The sequence below is a fragment of the Squalius cephalus genome, assembly GCF_949319135.1.
Source record: "Squalius cephalus genome assembly, chromosome: 20".
NCBI lineage: Eukaryota > Metazoa > Chordata > Actinopteri > Cypriniformes > Leuciscidae > Squalius > Squalius cephalus.
Genome location: NC_137141.1, coordinates 16816270 through 16835469, shown reverse-complemented (window position 1 = coordinate 16835469; position 19200 = coordinate 16816270). Strand labels below are relative to the sequence as shown.

The following is a 19200-nucleotide window of genomic DNA, read 5'->3' as shown; positions in this document are numbered from 1 at the left end:
TTTCTCTATCAGCAAAAAACGGCCTTGCAGACAGAAAGAGCTGAAGAGCGCAATGGAGATTGCTCATATATGTGTATAAGAACATCGGCTCTCGGGACTTCAAATAAAACGGGTCACGTCAAGAAAGGGAAACCATTTGAACACATAAAAGCTAGATTGTTTCATTTGTAAACAGGTGATGATGCCAATAAAGCAGGCTAATGTGATCTATAGACGTTAAATGTTTATGTGTACGGTGCTCTGATGGCCATATTCCTTCTGAACGGTTTGATTGTGGCGATAAAAAACAGTCATCAGTTTTTAGTTTTTTTCTGCAATTCCTTTTTTTTTTTTTATTAAAGTTAAGTGAGCCCGGGTAAAACTAAATCTGCCATTTTGGTTTGAGCTGAATTTCAAAAGGAAGAAAAAAACATTAACTTGAATTTGAACTTGCTAGCTCCACTTGTACACTTTTTTTGAACTATCAAATTAGAATGAAGTACAGGAATAAAATGAACAACTGAGCTAAAGATGCTAAAAAGACTGCTTTACTTTGTATGTTTATCATTTTTCCTTAAGTCATTTGTAGCGCATGAAGGCTGCTAATGTTTATTCAATATAAAAATGCTTCAAAATTCCCAGAGTTCAATCTTTAAAATGTTGTAAGCCATGCAAGGTTGATTCTTATACTGCAACAAGAATAGGAATATATACATCTCAAATCAAAATAGTCTATTGGCCGGTTTCACAGCTTCTTGTTTCAAGGCTTAAACCTAGTCCCAGAATAAAATGCATGTTTGAGCTGTTTTAAATTAAAAGTATATTTAAATTTACATTAAAATATGTCAGTGCCATTGATTTGTCTCAAGATGTACATCAGTAATGTTTTTTTTTCTAAGGCACATTTATAAAAGCTCCTTAAATGTCCTAATTGAACTAAGGCCTAATTCTGGCTTAACCTAAGACCTGTCTGTGAAACCAGGCCCACATGTGTTAGATTTGAGGTTATCTACATACTTAGTGTACTCTTAAACATTTACTCCATGCACTTTATACAATTAAAATTTAACATTAAATATATATAAAAAATTGAGTCATTCTCCTCCAGAAAAAAGACTACATTTTGAAGACATTCCTGCACGATTTTTGTCCATCAAAAGCTCTCTAGAATGAGAACAGAGATGAGACAGAGATTTGCAAGTAGCAAATTGCGTTTTGTGTCTGATGTTACTATTAAAATGAAATGGCTTGCAAAGTCATGTCATGCTTTCTCAACTGTATTCCTTCATCTTCAATTACTGTCATCTAAAAACACTGTTTGTCAGTTTGTTTGCATGTTTGTTCATTTTGTTTTTTTTCTGATTGCATGCGGATGAGAAAAGCCCATGCAGCAGCCAATACTTTCAGCAGGATAAATGCAAGTAGCTTTAAAATCCCCAACAAGCCAACATGATTATATCGTTTTGGTGCCGGCATTGATTCATCAGCCTGCGACTCACATTGATCCATAATGGAATTTATAGAAAGCGGCTCTGATGATTTGACCTCATCAACAGCTCTGCTCATTTGAGGGGACAAATTATAATATGGTAGCAACAAAGGTTTTATGGATTTAAAGAGGACCTATCATGCTTTTTTCTTTTTCAACCTTCTTTAGTGTGTAATGTTGCAGTTTATGCTTGAAAAAGGTCTGCAAAGTTACAAAACACAAAGTTTAGAAAAAAAAAAAAAAAAAAAAAACATGACTCCAAAAATGTCAAGTGATATAACCATAAAGTAAACACCTTGAATAGACTTCAGTGCACAAAAATAACAAGAGTAAAAATACTTTTATAATAGGATAATACATAAAAAAGAACATAACAGATATGCATAATTTAAAATGTAAAAATAAAATTCATAATATTCTTGATCACAATCTTGATCATGATAAAAAAAAAGAGACTACACTGTAAAAATCTCTACTCCTTATATTTTGTTTTTCTTTTTTGCATGGGCTTTTACTTCACAAAAGTTGAGATAACTTCTTTTATTTTGTCAGTTCAAATACATTGAACAATTCAACTGGATAAACACAGTTTAGTTTATAAAAATAATTTAAAAAATGTTTTTTTTAGACTTTTTTTTTCTCTTCACTTGCACAATGGCAATTTTGACTTTAAAACCCGGAAAAAATCAAAATGCTTGATTAAATATTTTACATGTAATTGTACATTATAATTATGAACATGTTCATATAGGTGAGTCATGACTCATGTCACCATTGTGTGTATTTTCCAGGCGCATTTGCATACACATTAAACATCTACTCTCAAATCTTACTCTTTCTGCACAGCATGTGCTGTCGCATTGTTTTCTTTTGTTATTTTCAGTTATTGCGGATGAATGATACATTCGTGTAAACTGCCAATCATAATGTCAGTTGTAATCGTCCTTGTCATAAGCGTGGTTCAGCAATGTCAATCAAATTCACATTTCCTGGTGTAACCGTGACAAATCATGTGTACGACTGAGAGGTCTGATCCTCAGCAGACTCCAGCAGTACAATGAAGAAACCACTTCTAACCTGATATCCACATAGACACGCTCCTGTCCCCTTCAACACCTGACAGATAGTATGTCATCATTTTTCTAGATACGGAGAGTGGCGAGACTCTATGTCCAGGGGCACATTGTGTGTTTACACCCCTGGGTTGAGGTTGAATGGTGTCTGCACTGCTCCGACACTGGCCATATGGACACTTTTAGACGGTGGTGCCCCTGAGGCATCATCTGCCTTGTATCCTGAAGCACTTTACAACAAAAATAAGAGGAAATCGAAAGCCAGTTTGGTGTTTTTGGCTGCCTCCTGTGGTGCTGTGCCACTAGTTATAAATCAATAGCCAACTAAACACCCTCGTCAAGCAGCAATCATAACAATCCTATGATGGAAAGGTTAAGAAATGCCCAGCGAGCTTGTCTCTGCATTGAGCTGATATGTTTATTTATCCTTAACTTAGTCAGCATTAAAAAAAAAAAAAAAAAAAAACCTGGCAGCTGTGGTTTCCATAAATTTACCATAAAAATATGGCAGCGACAAAGTTTTTACAGATTTAAAGTGGACCTATTATGCTTTTTTACATTTTCAACCTTCTTTAGCGTGTAATGTTGATGTTTGATCATGCAAAAGGCCTGCAAAGTTGGAAAACAAAAAAAGCCCACTATATTCAGCGCTATATCAGTAAGCACTCTTTCTGAGCTCCCTGAAATGTCTTGAGTGAAGTTTTCTTCCGGGAACGTACAGGTCACAGTATCCCTCGTTTAAATATTCCCGCCCAAGGCATATACAAAATTAAAAAAGGGCCAGGTTGACTCGCATTAGTAGCATGTTGAAACTTGCACAACATCATATGCACAAATACAAAACAACATCATGTTAACACACAACTCTAAAGTAATGCAACAAACATTCATTTTAAAGCAAAAGATGTAACATAAATCAAAGAAACAAGAAAGTTATTTCAATGAAAAAAAAACATCAAATGACTTTATTAAAACTGTATTTTTCTGTAAAACGACATAAAACCGTCCATTAGATTTGTTTTTTCACCGCACATTTTTGCTAAACTTAATGTACAACATTTATCCAAATTATTTGTCCAATGTATTTGAATTGACAAAATTCTCCACTTTTGAAAGCAAGTAAAACTCAAAAAAAATCCCATGCAAAAAATAAATAAAATTTATATATTTATATATATATATATATATATATATAAAATGAGTTGAATTTTTTTTTTACAGTGTAAAATTTACCGTTACAGTGCTTCACAGTAGCATTTTCACAGTCTTTTACCATTAAAATTACAACTATATTGCTAAAAAGAGAGAGAGAGAGAGAGAGAGAGAGAGAGAGAGAGAGAGAGAGAGAGAGAGAGAGAGAGAGAGAGAGAGAGAGAGATGATTAACAGCTTGAATTCCTCCTTTCTGCAGGTCAATACACCTCTTTTGGATTCACAACATGTTAAGGTCAAGAGGGAGCACAGATAAGCATATTATTGCTAAATAGGAAATGTCAATACAAGCCATGGCTGTTTTTTTTAATGATCCTCTCAGAGATTCTAAAGGGCCGATAAATGACTGGTGATGGGTGGTAAATCCTGTCTATAGTAAACACTCCGGCTTAGCAGGTCCTACACTCATCTCTCTTTATCCAGGTTTCATAATTTATTGATAGAAAAACTTGAATCCGTTCTCCATAAGCCATCTGTAAATTGGAAGTCTGCCTCTCATAAAACGATCTGTTGATACACGTATCTATTGCATTCTGTGGTGCGCATTCAAGCGTTACATGAGGGAGTTTTACTCCCTAAACTTATTCTGAAATACTGATGTACTAATGATTAGTGTTTATACCATATGGATATCAACAAAACCCATACAAACTATAAAAGTTTAAGAGCAGGTAAAGTCTGGTACCTGTTTAAAGCCGAAAGTGTTTTAAAGTACATAATCTCATACTTTCCTCTTAAACCAGACTGATTACATTAATTCAGATTCTTCAATGTATTCATGGCACGTCTATATATTAGCACTGGGTAGTAAAATGATTTACGTAATCATGATCAATGAGGGCTATTCTGATAGAACATCCCTCTTAGCAGAAGGATGAAGGTGGAATAAGTTCAAGCAGTTTTCAGAGGAAAACTATCCATCACAGCTTATGTCTTTGGAGAAGCAAAATTATGCAATGCTATCCAAACAGCCTGGAAATCAATTATTTTGCAAATATCTGTCAACATGGTCTTTGGCTCATCAAGATCAAGAGCACAATTACACACTTTAAAAAAAAGATATACACTGTTGTTCAAAAGTGGTAATGCTACAAAATATTTATATTTCAAATAAATGCTGTTCTTTTAAACTTTTTATATTTTTCAAAGAATCCTTAAAAAAGGATCATGTGACATTGAAGACTGGAGCAATGGCTCCTGAATATTCAGCTTTGCAATTAAATAAATACATAAGATTTTTAAAAGTTTATTTAAAAAAAGGTTTTAAATTTTAATAGTAATTCACAATTGCTGTTTTTTGATTAAATAGTTGCAGCCTTAGTGAGCATAAGAGACTTATTTCAAAAACATAAAAAAATCTTACCGACCCCAAATGTTGAACGGTAGTGTTAAAAAAATAGGGGAGGCTATATATGTCATAAATATCAGGGATATTTGTTACATTTTTATTGGGGGAAGTTGTCACATGCATTTCATATTTTGCAATTTTATACAATTTTATTTCATACAATTCCAAAACAATGAATTTAAAACTCTGCTTTTCTGTGAATTACTTTGAGTTTCATAATTGTTTAAATGCTAATTGATTCAACTTTGCTAAATATCCAATAATTGTCTGTTTAATGGTGTTTCCATTGTGAGAATTAACTTACAACTTGTATACTTGACAACATGCCCCACTGTTATCTTGTGTAATGGGCCATAATTGTTGAAATGTTACATAACATCTATACTTACTTCAAGAAAGTAAGTAAATAAATCACCTTCAAGGTTGGTGCTATAACTAAATCTTTGCACTGTAAGTAATGACTTGTATAGAAGTTAGTTTTCAAAACAACCAACAAAATGTCTTCTATAGTTAACTAACTAACCCACGCAGAGTGAAAACTCTGAGTGAAAAGAGGATGTGAGGTTTGTGGCTTGACAGTGCCTCCAGAGTCATAAACACTCAAGGTTGTCGGCCTTACACAGAGATGAATGCACTCAGGTCCACTTCACTAATGAAAGAAGTCATGACTATTCTTGAATGAAATATATAAACACACACAACAACACACAACAGCTGCACACATGTACACACCCAAACACAAAAACTCACATAAACACCAGAAGCTATCAAATTAATTTCTGAAGCAGTGCAGTTTAAATCTGAATCCATTCTGCAGCCCTGACCTGCTGCCAATGTATATTTAATCAAGATGAATGACCTTTTTTGCAGTCTTTGTGTTTTCTGCAGCCCGACCAATGAAATACATGGCCTTCGCTTTAAGTGATTGCTTCTGGAAGGCGAGGGAATGGATTCATTCATTTCAGGACATTGAAATGTTTTCGCAAACATGGATGCACTGTCGTGGTATAAGAAGATTATCGCGGTAACCATTTGAACCAATAATGTAAAGAAGGTTAGGATATGTCTTGAGGACTCTCAGATCTGCCATCTCCCCCATTCTGCTTATAAGCTTTAAGGCATTAAACATGAAACATCCGAATATAGCCGGGTGTTTATGCATGCTGTTACATGTTTGGATAAATGTAGCATATTCCTCTGCTACCCTGTCAGGGTTTATTTAATGAAAATGACTGGCAGACATTCTGTTATCCAGCTTATCACATGGCTTCTCAACAAATAAATAAATACATGGACATGAAATATTGATTTGAGTTGAAATTATGTTAAAGTCTTACCTGTACTGATTATAATACAGAGTCGAGAAAGTAGTGCCTGTTTCAGTTACCTGACTGAGCAGACTAATGGTGGGTTTAAGCCATACCGGAAAGATCGCTTTACGAGTTGAAAACACAAGCGCCACCACAAAGTCAAAATAATGAGTGGGGAAATTTGAACTTTTTTTTTCTTAAGCCCTGATTTTCCGAGTTAGGGGGATGTTAGTAAGAACATATGGTGCACACATGCGCCGTTTGTTTTGACGTGAATTTGTTTTGTTTTTTCATTTACAGTAAAACTAGCTAAATTGCAAAATACTAGACTATATAACCTTCATAAATTGAACAAAAACATAAAAATGCAAAAGCACACCTAATGCACAGTCTTTAGGTCTATTTATCATTCTGTAGAAGTAGATTAAAAAAATCTTGCTGAAGGTACAATGCCATCTGGCCCCATCCAAAGTGACTTGAACGCACCTGACATTGTAATTACGACTTCCCAACTCATAAATATCAACTTTCCATTAGGAATTGAACGCATGATTTTTTGTACAACTTCCAATTCATTCGCAACTAAATAAATAACTAGAAGAATAACAAAGTGCAGTAAATGGTAAAACTATTTGTGCTACAAACCAGTGGGTTTCTAATTACAGATTCTAAATACATTAAAGGCACACTATGCAAGATTTGTACCTTAATATAACAGTTTCGAAATCATTTCGATGGTAAATGAACTCGTAGTACGGCGAATCATCCCGATAGCAAACCGGGGGGGGGGGGGGGGGGGGGATGACGCCGCTGGCAAAACCAGCAATGCCGGTTTGAGAGGTGGCGCCTCGACAAATCTCGCGAGAATCACGACTTGCTTTACGGCACAACGTCATATACTTCAGCAACATATGAAGTCGATGAAGAAGACAAAGAAAGCGCGGTCGGAAGAGTGCAGAGACGGCTCTGCGCGAGTGGTATTTATGACAGTAACGTTAAATACAAGTACTCCACAGCGACTCTAGGGGTCGCTGTTTGAGAAAAACGGAAACTGCATAGTGTGCCTTTAAAAGAAGAAATACCAGTTTGCAATAACAAGCTATATATACAGTTAAAATGAACTGGAGGTGGATGACAACAGAAGCCAGACACATTCGATTTACAAATGGTCACGTTCACACTTGCATTAAAAATAAGGTGGACACATCATTGTCATGGGAGACAGTAAATATTAGGAAATATCTGACCTCTGAATACCCACTGACCAATCAAAATCAAGCATTCCAGTGCTTAAATAATCCAGGTGGCAAATATCATACATCTTGCAGTCCCTATGCATTTAGCAATCCATTCTAAAGATATTCCAGTCACATCCTATGCCATAGGGAAAACAAGAGGGACATGACCAGATCTCTGAACCAAGTCATAGGCTCTTGTGTGGACACTTATGCACTTCCTATTGTCTCTCAGTGCTCAATATAGTGCAATTTCACACCATGTCAGATAGATTACCCATGTGCATATGATAAAAATATGGGAAGGTATTTCTATAACATCTCTATACAAAGCCTTTTGCTATTACATTCAATTGAGCTCCACACAGTCAAAAAGGAGATAAGGGTCGGTCTTTCAAAGCTGTATTCATGTAGATGCACAGAAAGGTGACGACCCGAAGGGGAAAATGTGCCAAGAATACATAACCACATAAGCAGAGAATAAAAAAAATTAAAAAAAGACAAATAGGCCTAAGTGCCAGTGTGAGCACAGAAAAGATGTCAGGCTGACATTAAAACATTTATTCATATTTCAAGTGTAAACTGCTTCTCTCTCCCGCAACTCGCATTACTTGCATACAGGGTCAGGCAATAAATTGTTGACCAACTGTGTAATGCATCAATGTCTGACTTGAAATGCTCAAAGAGATCAAGTCAACTCTCTCTGGAATAAAGAATAACCTGCTTTCTTCTGCAACCCCGTTGCCATTAACATTTGAAAAGGGCATGGAGAAAGAATAAAACAAGAGAAAAAAAAAAAAAGAGGCGAAGAACGGATGCAAGCGAGGTCACGGCGGTGATTTAAGAGCCATGTACACCTTTATGCTGCTAAAATTACACGGCAGAGGCTTTTTATTTTTGCACCATGATGTCAAATAGATGAGACATAAACAAACGCCCCCTACAACCTCCGCACCAAGGCAACATGCTGAAGTAATAGTCATCTACACCCAACAAATCTGAGGTTCAGTGTTGTCCTGGAAAATTACCACAAGTAAATAAACAACAAAAATCTATATATTTCACTCTATAAGATAAGCCAAGTGCCAAATGCATACATGTGATGCTTTTATTTCCCAATACAATTTATTTGTGTTGGTATTTATTCATTTTGCTCGGAATCTGTGCTGATGTGAATATATCAATTATGATTTGATCGAATGTAATGGCATTTACACTTTTAGGTGTCCAGCTATTTTGGGGTCACATTAAAAAAGCCATTTAGAACCTAAAATGTCTTTGAAAAAAAAAAAAAATCCATTGCAATCATTTCTGATCTAGAAATGTTTTAATTTGACCTTGTGTCATACAATTAACAGCACCTAAGTCATTGTAAGTACTTCCCAACTCATCACTGTATAATTAAGCTTCCCCTTTGCTTATGCAACAAAAGTTTTTGTCCTCTTCTTTTAGAGATTCCCAGCAGGATAACATTGTCTGAGCAATTAAAGGAACCCCTGGTGTAATTAGGGAGCTTGACGCCAATCCTTGATCATAAAAATGAAGACGCAGGTTGGAGGAAGCCCATGGCACTGTCTGTGTAATCTCAGTTACATTGCTTGTAATTGTAAATGGCCTACTAAAAAAGAAAAAAAGAAAGAAAAGAAAGAAAAATCAATTGTGAGTCACTTCTGCCCCCTTGTGGTTAGACCTTGCATTAGATGTATTAACTTGATAAATGATTTGTCTTCATATAAAAATGTCAAAATTATGCGTTTAAGAATAAATACACCCTCAGTCTATAGTTAGACATCTAAAAGAAAAAAGGCATTTTCACACAACTGAAGGCAGCATAAACAGTATTTCAATATCGAACTATATAAATATCTATAATCAACTACATGCTTTAAGACAACAACAACAACAAAATTCAATTGCTATTGTCATTTAGCTACCTAAAAAAGATAAAATGGTTAATCTTTAGAAATAAAACTCTGCGCAGCTATTTTTTCCCTCCCTACATTGTTATCAGATAGAAGCTCATATTTCTAAGATATCAAACCATCAATCAATAAACCAAAATCCTATCTCTGATGACCTTGCTATTCCTTCCCCCCAGAGAAGACTGATAAATGAGGTACAGATTGTAGGAGTTTAAAAATCAAATATAAGTAATCAATGTATGCTTCCAATTGTATTATAAGCCTCCACAAGAGAATGCTGTGAATAAAGTAGTCTGTAAAGCTGACTTGGCAGCTCCACAAACCTGAGAAAATTCATACCATCTATGAGAAATCCTTTCGCATCTCACCCGCAATGAAAACGTAGAATGAAAAATCAAATGGTTTATGAAAGATGACATGTCCTGTTTGGATACTATGAAAGAAAGAAAGTGAATATTAAATTTAAACCATGCTTTTCTGTCCACTGAAATTGTTTCCAAAAAAAAAATTGAGGTATGACCACATCACAATGGCTCCATCACAATGCCAGAGATAATGATGCCTTTACCAATGGCTTACAATGATACAGAAAAACATATTACTACAGACACCATGTCACAAGAAGGAAGTTCAACCTGCTTGTACATATATTTTTCATCAAAATAGACCACAGTTGTACAAAATTCCAATATTCAGTTAAGATATCATCTGACATCAAGCATTACTGTAAGGCTGCATTTTCTGTTCATATTTTCTGACTTTGATGAAAAAAGTGTGAACCCAGGGGAAGCATTCACCATGAAACAGCATGGCTTTACTGTCATCCACATGTCTATGTGACCACAACAAACCCTAAAAAAAAAGACAATTTTGATTCAACATGCTTTTAAGCATCTTTTGACATTTTGATAACAATTTCTGCATTTATTTTCAAATATGACTGCTTTACAGTGACAGAACAACTAACACCACAGGAATCCATCCATCGCTAATACTTACGCTGAAATTGTTGATTGTTGTTTTCCCACCAAAATGATGTCACTTCCTGGAAGACGGTCTTTTAATAATTAAAGGGATATTGCAAACGAGACTACTCGGATAAAAGGTGGTAAGAAAGCGTGATTTATTTAAAACGGAAAAAATGAAGAAACCTGGAATATATCTTAATAAGTGTCAGTTTGTCATCTTAGAAATGTGCAGAGAACCAGGAAACATGGCAGACATAACATCGAAAACATTTCTTCAAACAAAATTAGGCCGATTTAAGATTAACCCAAATTAAGTTGCACTAAAAGTTGCACTAACTGTGTTCAAAAACTACAATCTTTTCATCTTTATAAAATAATGAGTATACTATTGTTATCTAATAGGCCAATATTAACATATGTATGATGGAGACATGAAAATGTACATATATAGCAGAAATGACTTATTTCTAAAGGCAGATCTAACGAATATTATCATATCCCCCCCCCCCCCACGACAAGCCGCGCCCCTGTAGATGACGCACGGCCACTGTGACCAATGACGCTTGAGAGGGGCGTGGTTATGGGCGTGGTTCGGCTCATCACAGCACCGCCTATCACGGAACATGCAAGTCAGCTGATAATGTTGCAGGAACGCACGAGATAGAATGAACGTAGAAAAACAGTGTTTTGTGTTTTTTAGTATTTTTCTCTATATCAGTGTTTGTTTAGGTGAAGACTACGATTTAGATGATACAACTGGTTTGGGACGATCGTTTGATGGCATTGGTGGTTTAAGCGGTGGTGGGGTGAGTGTTTTACTTTAGTGCGCTTCCTTTCTCAGAGCCTCTAAAGTGCTTAGTTAGTGAAACTTAACAAAAACGCTAACGTCTGTGTGTAAACCGATGTGTTTAACTTACAGGCAACCTCACGTTTACTTGTCAATTATGCAGAACCATATCGGAGTCAGATACTAGACTACCTATTCAAGGTGTGTTTGCTTTGAAAGGAATCTAATCATGCTACATTTCATGTAATATTATTATGTCTATATTTACGTTATGTCAATGTGTATTTAACAGCCTAAATTTGGAGCCTCATTACAAATACTGAAGGTTGAAATTGGAGGCGATGCTCAGACTACAGGTACATACAGAACAGTTTCAGTTTTAAAACCTCTAATCGTGAAGGTGTGTTTGCAATATCCAAATGACCTTAAGTTAATGATTTACAGATGGAACCGAGCCCTCACACATGCACTATGAAGACGATGAGAATTATTTTAGAGGATATGAATGGTGGCTTATGAGGGAAGCTAAGAAGAGGAATCCAAACATCACCCTCATAGGTAAAAATGACCTATTGTTCAAACAGGGAAAACATGCACAAATAGTTCTAGTGCTTATGCACATGTATTTTGTTTTGTATTTACCTTGAATATATATATATTTTTAATCAACAGGTCTGCCATGGGCCTTTCCAGGATGGGTTGGAAATGGTGAAAACTGGCCTTATGGTTTCCCTGATATCACTGCCTCTTATGTGGTGTCATGGATTCGTGGGGCCAAACAGTACCACGACTTGGATATTGATTATGTCGGGGTAAATGCATCTCATATATTCCATTACATTTAAAAACATTTCTGTGGCTGTATTCCTAATCTGAATTTTTTTGTTTGTACAGATATGGAATGAAAGGCATTTTGACAGCAAGTACATAAAAGTAAGTACTGTCAACAATGTCAGAGTCATAATAAACTATCTTCATAAAAAATGTGTTTTTTTTTTTTTTTACATTTAATATTTTTAGGTGCCTGCATTGTGGCTTCCTAAGTTCCTATTCTGTTGCGCCCCTCAGAATGACACGGTTAAGCAATAGCTTGTTTATGCTAATATAATATTTTCTGCAGATTTGAACAAGGTTTGCTGTTCAAGTTCTGTGGGAAAATGTATATGTAGTTCATCTGAATATAACAGTTGTAGACTCAAACCTACATTGTAATATTACAATATTACAACAATTTGTATTTCAAATAAATGCTATACTTTTGGATGTTCTATTGATCAAAGAATCACAAAAGTATCAAAATTATATTAAGCACCACAACTGTTTTCAACATTGATAATAATAAGAAATGTTTCTTAAGCCCCAAATTAGCATATTAGAATGATTTCTGAAGGATTATGTGACATTGAAGACTGGAATACTAACTGCTGAAAATTCAGTTTTGCCGTGACTTTTACATTTTTGCCATAAATTACACTTTTAAATATATATTTAAAAAAAGTTGTAATAATATTTCACAATATTACTGTTTTGCTGCATTAATAAATGTTGCCTTGGTGAGCAGAAGAGACTCAATAAATTAAACAACCTGACAGACCCTAAACCTTTGAAAGGTGGAATCATGGTGCCTGTTTTATTATTATCTGTTAATATTGGTACACATATTCTGCATATGAAATATAAAAGTCAGAAATTACTTTCTCTGCCTTGTTTACTAGCTTTTACGATATACACTGGATAAAAGTGGTTTGGAGAGAGTTAAAATCATTGCCAGTGATGACCTCTGGGAGCCGATCACCTCTGTTATAATTGCTGACAGAGAGCTACAAGATGCTGTTGAAGTCTTAGGGTATGATACTTTTTTTTAATTTTTTTTTTTTTTTTTTTAAATGAATGATTACTTATTAAAATATACACATCCCATTTTTAAAGATAAATGAATGAAAATAAAATACACTAGCATGACATGTCAATAAATGTGAAGAATGGTGATGTAAGATCTTGCTGTTGGAATTGTTTGACTGACAGGGTTCATTACCCTGGAACCAACACTGTACCCAAAGCCCTGAAGTCTGGGAAAAAACTGTGGTCCTCCGAAGATTACAGTACCTTTAATGACAACGTTGGCGGAGGCTGCTGGGCCCGAATTCTCAACCAGAACTACGTCAATGGCAAAATGACAGCGTATGACAACTCTGATAAAGACATTTAGCATTTCCCTTTTTATCATACATTCATTTCACAGAGTGCATTTGACAATTGGAAAAGCAGTAGTTTGTGTTCTCTTACAGGACCATATCTTGGAACCTCATTGCTAGTTATTATGAGGACCTTCCCTTTGGAAGGGATGGACTAATGTCTGCAATGGCGCCATGGAGTGGAAACTATGTTGTTGAGTCCCCTATTTGGATAACAGGTATTATCCAAACACCTGTGTATTTTTATGCACTCTAGATATGCATTAATTTTATATGCATCATGTAAGATCATATAGATCATGTGTGATGCAACTAACAAAGTATCTGATTCATAAAATTCTATAAGCCCACACTACCCAGTTTACTGAGCCTGGCTGGACGTACCTGCAGACAGTGGGACACTTCACACATGGTGGGAGTTATGTTGCATTGACTGATGAGAGAGGACATCTAACAATAATCACTGAAACTATGGTGAGACTTTTTAAAAAAATTGACCTTCTAATCAATTAGCATAACATACACTACTGTTCAAAAGTTCGGTTCGATTTTTTTTTTAAAGGTTTTTGAAAAAAGTCTATTTGCTCTCCAAGGCTGCATATATTTGATTAGAAATACAGTAAAAATAGTAATATTGTGGTATATTATACATTTAAGTTAACTATTTTGAATTTTAATATATTTTATATTCAAATTATATTATTATTTTCCTATAAAATTATATTCCTGTGACGGCAAAGCTGAATTTTCAGCATAATTTCTCCAGTCGTCACATGATCCTTCAGAAATCATTCTAATATGCTGATTTGTCACTCAAGAAACATTTCTTCTTATTATCAATATTTCATATTTTCTGGATGAATAGAAAGTCAAATATAAATATTTTCTAATAATATAAATGTTTTATTGTCACTTTTGATCAATTTAATGCATACTTGCTGAATATACGTATTAATTAAAAAAGAAAAATCTTACTGACCCCAAACTTGTGAACAGTAGTCTTAATGGTTTTTATATTTGTATGTAAACATATTATCCTATTTTTTTTCTGGGGTTTTTTTTTAGACCCATGACCACTCTGTGTGTATAAGACCTCCTCTGCTTCCCTATAATGTCACGGCCCAGAATGCAACATTCCACCTGAAAGGGACTTTTGTAAGTGCTGTTTGATGTGGTTTAAATGAGTTTATAAAGGACTATATGAATTTATGGTAATATATGGAATAACTTTTTAACAGGCTTCGATCAGTGAGCTGCAAGTGTGGCATTCAAAGTTTGATTTCAAGACAGACAAGACAGTCCTCTTCCAAAATCTCAAGCCTATTAAAGTAAGTACATACACAAAATCAAGAAAATTAAAGAATTGTCTCATGATATAACCTCTTTAAAAACAGTAGGCTATAAGGGTGTGTTTTTGATTTTGCCTGGGTTCTTGAAAAATAGTAGGTTCAGTAGATTGATTTTTCTAATAATTATTTACGGATGCGTGTTAATGACATCTAATGTAATATTTCTGTGTGAATTGTGAATGCTGTAGGTAATTGAGGGGTCTTTCAGCATTGAGCTTGACGTTGACGAGGTATACACATTTACTACTGTAACAAACGGTCAGAGAGGGAGTTACCCAGATCCTCCACCCACTGCTCCCTTTCCTAAAAAATACAAAGATGATTTTGATGTCTGTAAGTAACTTTGTTGTAATTTTTTCCCCTTTTTAAATTATTTTTTGCATACTTTTCACACAACAGTCTGTGTAACTCTAACAACTGGAACGTTGGCTTCCTATCTCGCAGCTGGAAATCCATATTTCTCAGAGGCTCCAAACTTTGCAGATCAGACAGGGGTCTTTGAATACTTCACGAACCTGACGGATCCTGGACCTCATGTTTTCACTCTGCGACAGGTGGTCACTCAGCGTCCGGTGACCTGGGTTGCAGATGCTGATCAGACAATAAGTGTTATTGGTGATTATAAATGGTGAGAGCAGCAGTGTTAATATGGTTTGCGTAACATTTGTCTGGATTTTATGACTATTATGTACAGGGCCGTCCCCAGCATGGGGCGGGGCCCAGCGCGAGTTAGAGAAAGCAGACTAGCCCAGTGCGATCACACGGCCCTGATTATGTACACTACCGTTCAAAAGTATGGGGTCAGTTAGATTTACTTCTATTCAGCAAGGATGCATTAAAATGAGCAAAAGAAACAGTAAACGCATTAAATGACACTAAAGACTAGAGTAATGGCTGCTAAAAATTCTGCTTTGTCATGACAGGAATATACTACATAAAATTGAAAACGGTTATTTTAAATGGTAAATAATATTTCAAAATATTACTGGTTTACTGTACCCTGGAAATACAGTAAACAAGAGCACAAGTTGAATTTGCTCAGCGAGTTTACTCTGGCGTCGAGTAATGATGCTCATTAAATATGCCCTTGTATACGAGCTGCACCAATCACATCGGGTTATCTGATATAGGCGGGCCAGAGGCGAGCTAAACAGATGACGACAGCGCTGTGACGTCGAAGTCATTAGTAAACATTGCTATGGATGAACACCAGTTGTTTGAAACGGCTTTGGCCGCTACAATGAACGAGTTAGACTTGGCTTTTTATCTAAAAGAGGAACAGATGACAACACTCGAATCGTTCCTTTACAAGAAGGGCGTTTTTGCTGTTTTGCTGACCGAATACGGCAAGAGTCTAATCTACCAGTTAGCTCCGCTGGTAGCTAAGCGCATGGGGCTTGTTGTGATTGGTCGTAGTCTTATCCAATTACGTGCAATGAGATTTTTCAAATGCATGCTTGGTGCCGTCCCTCGAGCTGGCCGATTTTCATTAGTCGATGCCAGACCATTAATCTTTCAGATTTAGGTCTGGATTTCCAGGCTAGGTTTACTGTATTTCTGATCATATAAATGCAGCCTTGGTGAGCATAAGAAATTTGTTTAAAAAAATTGTTACTGACTCAACTTTTAAATACTAGTATACTTGTGTGAATTAAGAAAATAATAATTAGAAAATCATCTTTATATTAGAAATGAACATTCATTTATGTAATTTGATTCTATTGATGAACTTTATACAGTTATTGAACTGAACTGAACTTTACAGCAGAATTGAATTCTGTTTGCATCACTGATGATTATTTTCCTGTTTATCACTAGCCCTTTCACACATAGTCTTTACTGGTAAATTACCGGTAAGCGATCATGTGTGAACAAGACCATTTAAAAAATACTGGTAAATTGGTCGGTGTCTAAAATCTGCTGCAATCAATGGAAACTGGTCTGTAAGTGTGTTTAGTCAGTCTTAGAATATTTCAGCTAGTCGTTAAGTGGGCACCCGGCATTACCGGTAAAAAGCCAGAACGCCATGCTTGTGTGAACATCATATTTGTGTGTTTACTGGTAAAGTCATTCTGGCAATTTTACGGTTATTTACTGGGATTGCTGTGTGAAAGGGGCTACTCTGTAACAATGTTCAAGTTCAGGGAAGAAAGATGCGGGAACCGGCAAACATTCAACATAACTATATTCACAAAATAAACATAAATAACAAACCAAAAGTAATGTAATATATAAACATAATAAGACACAACATAAATGTCCCAGGCCTGGTTCTTTCTCATCTTCCACTGTCGTCACTCCTCCTTTTATCCTTCTGGAGCTCCTCCGTGGGACTCTGTTCCCACGGCTCTCGGCCCCGCCCTGCTTGCCACACACCATAGAGCTGCTTTGAAACAATGTACTGTATAAAGCTATATAAATTGAGGTGACTTGACTTATTAACAGCTCTGTGTATTTTACGATTATCAGGCATGACCTAATGGTGTCATGCGACGTGTACATGGAGGCTGAGCACACTGGTGGAGTCTTCATTGCTGTCAGAGTGGATAAAGGTGGAGGAGTCGTCCGAAGTACAAAGGGAATCTTTTTCTGGGTGTATGCAGATGGCACCTACAAAGTCACCAATGACCTCAGTAAGCGTCTGAAAAATAAAAGTTTTTTTCTTCCCCTACTGCTGTAAGTTTGACTAGGCCAGGTCATGTATCCAAAACCTTTATTTGACAGGTGGAATGACAGTTCTTGCTGAGGGACAGTCTGGAACTAGAGCGCGGGTATGGTACACACTGACCCTTACAGTCAAGGTTTGTTATATTATATAGAAATGTTCCTATACATATTAATAGCTGAGTTTTTCCTCTATTTTAAGTCTTACCTGTTGTGACTTGATTCTAATTTCACCGTACTGTTGGATTTGCACTTTTTCATAAATAAATGCAGCTGATCGGTTATTTCTTCTCTGTTTTTAGGGAAACTATGCATCAGCAGACCTCAATGGCTATGCTCTCTGGAAGAATGCAGTGCTCTGGGAGCCACGGCATGGATGGGCGGCCATAGGCACTAGTTCTTTTGAACTTGCACAGTTTGATAATTTTGCTATAGAGGCTTTAGCCTGATCTTTTTTGGTTTACCATTGTTGTGACACTGTAAACAAGCAGACTGGAAACACATTTTCTTGTATCTGACTAATGTGATTATGAAGAGATTTAATGAGTTTTTCATTTTTAAGGTTTCAGTTATGCAGCCATAACCAATGTGTCTTAATAATAATAATAATAATAATAATATATAATTTAAGCCACTTGTGTGATTCAGAATTTCTGAAAATTAACAATATTGTGTCTACCAAGGATCTTCCCCATCTGCGGGTAAATCAGATGATTCATCATCTAGTTTTGACCAGATAATGACCACAAATGACCAGCATGATCAATCATGCACAATATCAGTGCTTCATTGTGAATATACCAAAAAATAAAATATAACAAGAGCATTTCAGCGTTCCAACTCTGGTCTGATCTGCTCAATGTTTTAAACCATGCCATCGTCTGACACCCACTGGATGTTAAAATTCTTCAATACGAAGGTTGACAAGCAAATAATCAATATATGTTTGCTGAATAAAGGGGAAAAAATATCATAGTTGATTCAAAACCACAAATGTAAAATATTGATGATCTTCTCTGTAGAATGTCAGAACAATATTGACATTGATTCTTACTGTCAGCTCCCGTATCTGAGATATCTCTTCTGAAAGTTTCTCCTGGTCCAAGCATAATGTTATGCCTTGAGGAAGATTTCCTTGCATGCAGTCGCAGAACCGTTCACTTTCAAAACAGACAAAAAAAAAAAAAAAGATTTAAAGATAGATATAGGCCTATATGGGCGATTATCCAACTATGGTACTTTTTGGACCTGGATATTGTCAGAAAATTAAACATTTTTAATTAAAATATTACTGGCATAATTTGTTTCCCCAGTCTGCCCTGAAGTTGGCTGTGCTGATTTTTATGAAATAATATGTATTTTTTTACATTTTTTCCAGACATCGCAAAATAAATTGTCATTTCCACAACCGAACAAAAACATGTGTTTTCAACCAAAAATGTTGAAATATTTGTAGATATAAATATATTGGTACACATCACACTTGCATCTTTCCAAATTGTAAATAGTAAAAAACGCATATAAAATGCCTCCTATTTTATATAAAACAACAGAATTGAACAATGATTTTTTTTATATATATAGGTTCCCCTACACATGTAGTAAGTGTGAAAAGAAAAAAAAAGTGGAAATGTTTTTTAGTTTTTTTTTATATCTGTCGAGGACAGAAA

The 19200-nt window shown here is 35.5% G+C and overlaps 1 protein-coding gene and 1 long non-coding RNA gene across 2 annotated transcripts; one reads left to right on the top strand and one right to left on the bottom strand.

Moving 5' to 3' along the window:
* The first annotated feature begins 11131 nt into the window (after window positions 1-11131).
* On the top strand, window positions 11132-18081 carry galcb (galactosylceramidase b). The gene is made up of 17 exons (XM_079853533.1): window positions 11132-11341; window positions 11455-11523; window positions 11615-11678; window positions 11767-11880; window positions 11995-12134; window positions 12217-12255; window positions 13038-13168; window positions 13348-13503; window positions 13611-13735; window positions 13864-13991; window positions 14583-14672; window positions 14756-14845; window positions 15055-15199; window positions 15311-15494; window positions 17336-17499; window positions 17591-17667; window positions 17833-18081. Exons 1-17 carry the CDS (start codon window positions 11201-11203, stop codon window positions 17977-17979), a joined length of 2004 nt encoding a protein of 667 aa, XP_079709659.1. The 5' UTR covers window positions 11132-11200; the 3' UTR covers window positions 17980-18081.
* LOC307148178 lies at window positions 18078-18405 on the bottom strand. The gene is made up of 2 exons (XR_013819420.1): window positions 18350-18405; window positions 18078-18252 (listed from the first exon to the last, which is right to left on the bottom strand). It is a non-coding gene; the product is annotated as an uncharacterized lncRNA (long non-coding RNA).
* Between the last annotated feature and the right edge of the window lie 795 nt (window positions 18406-19200).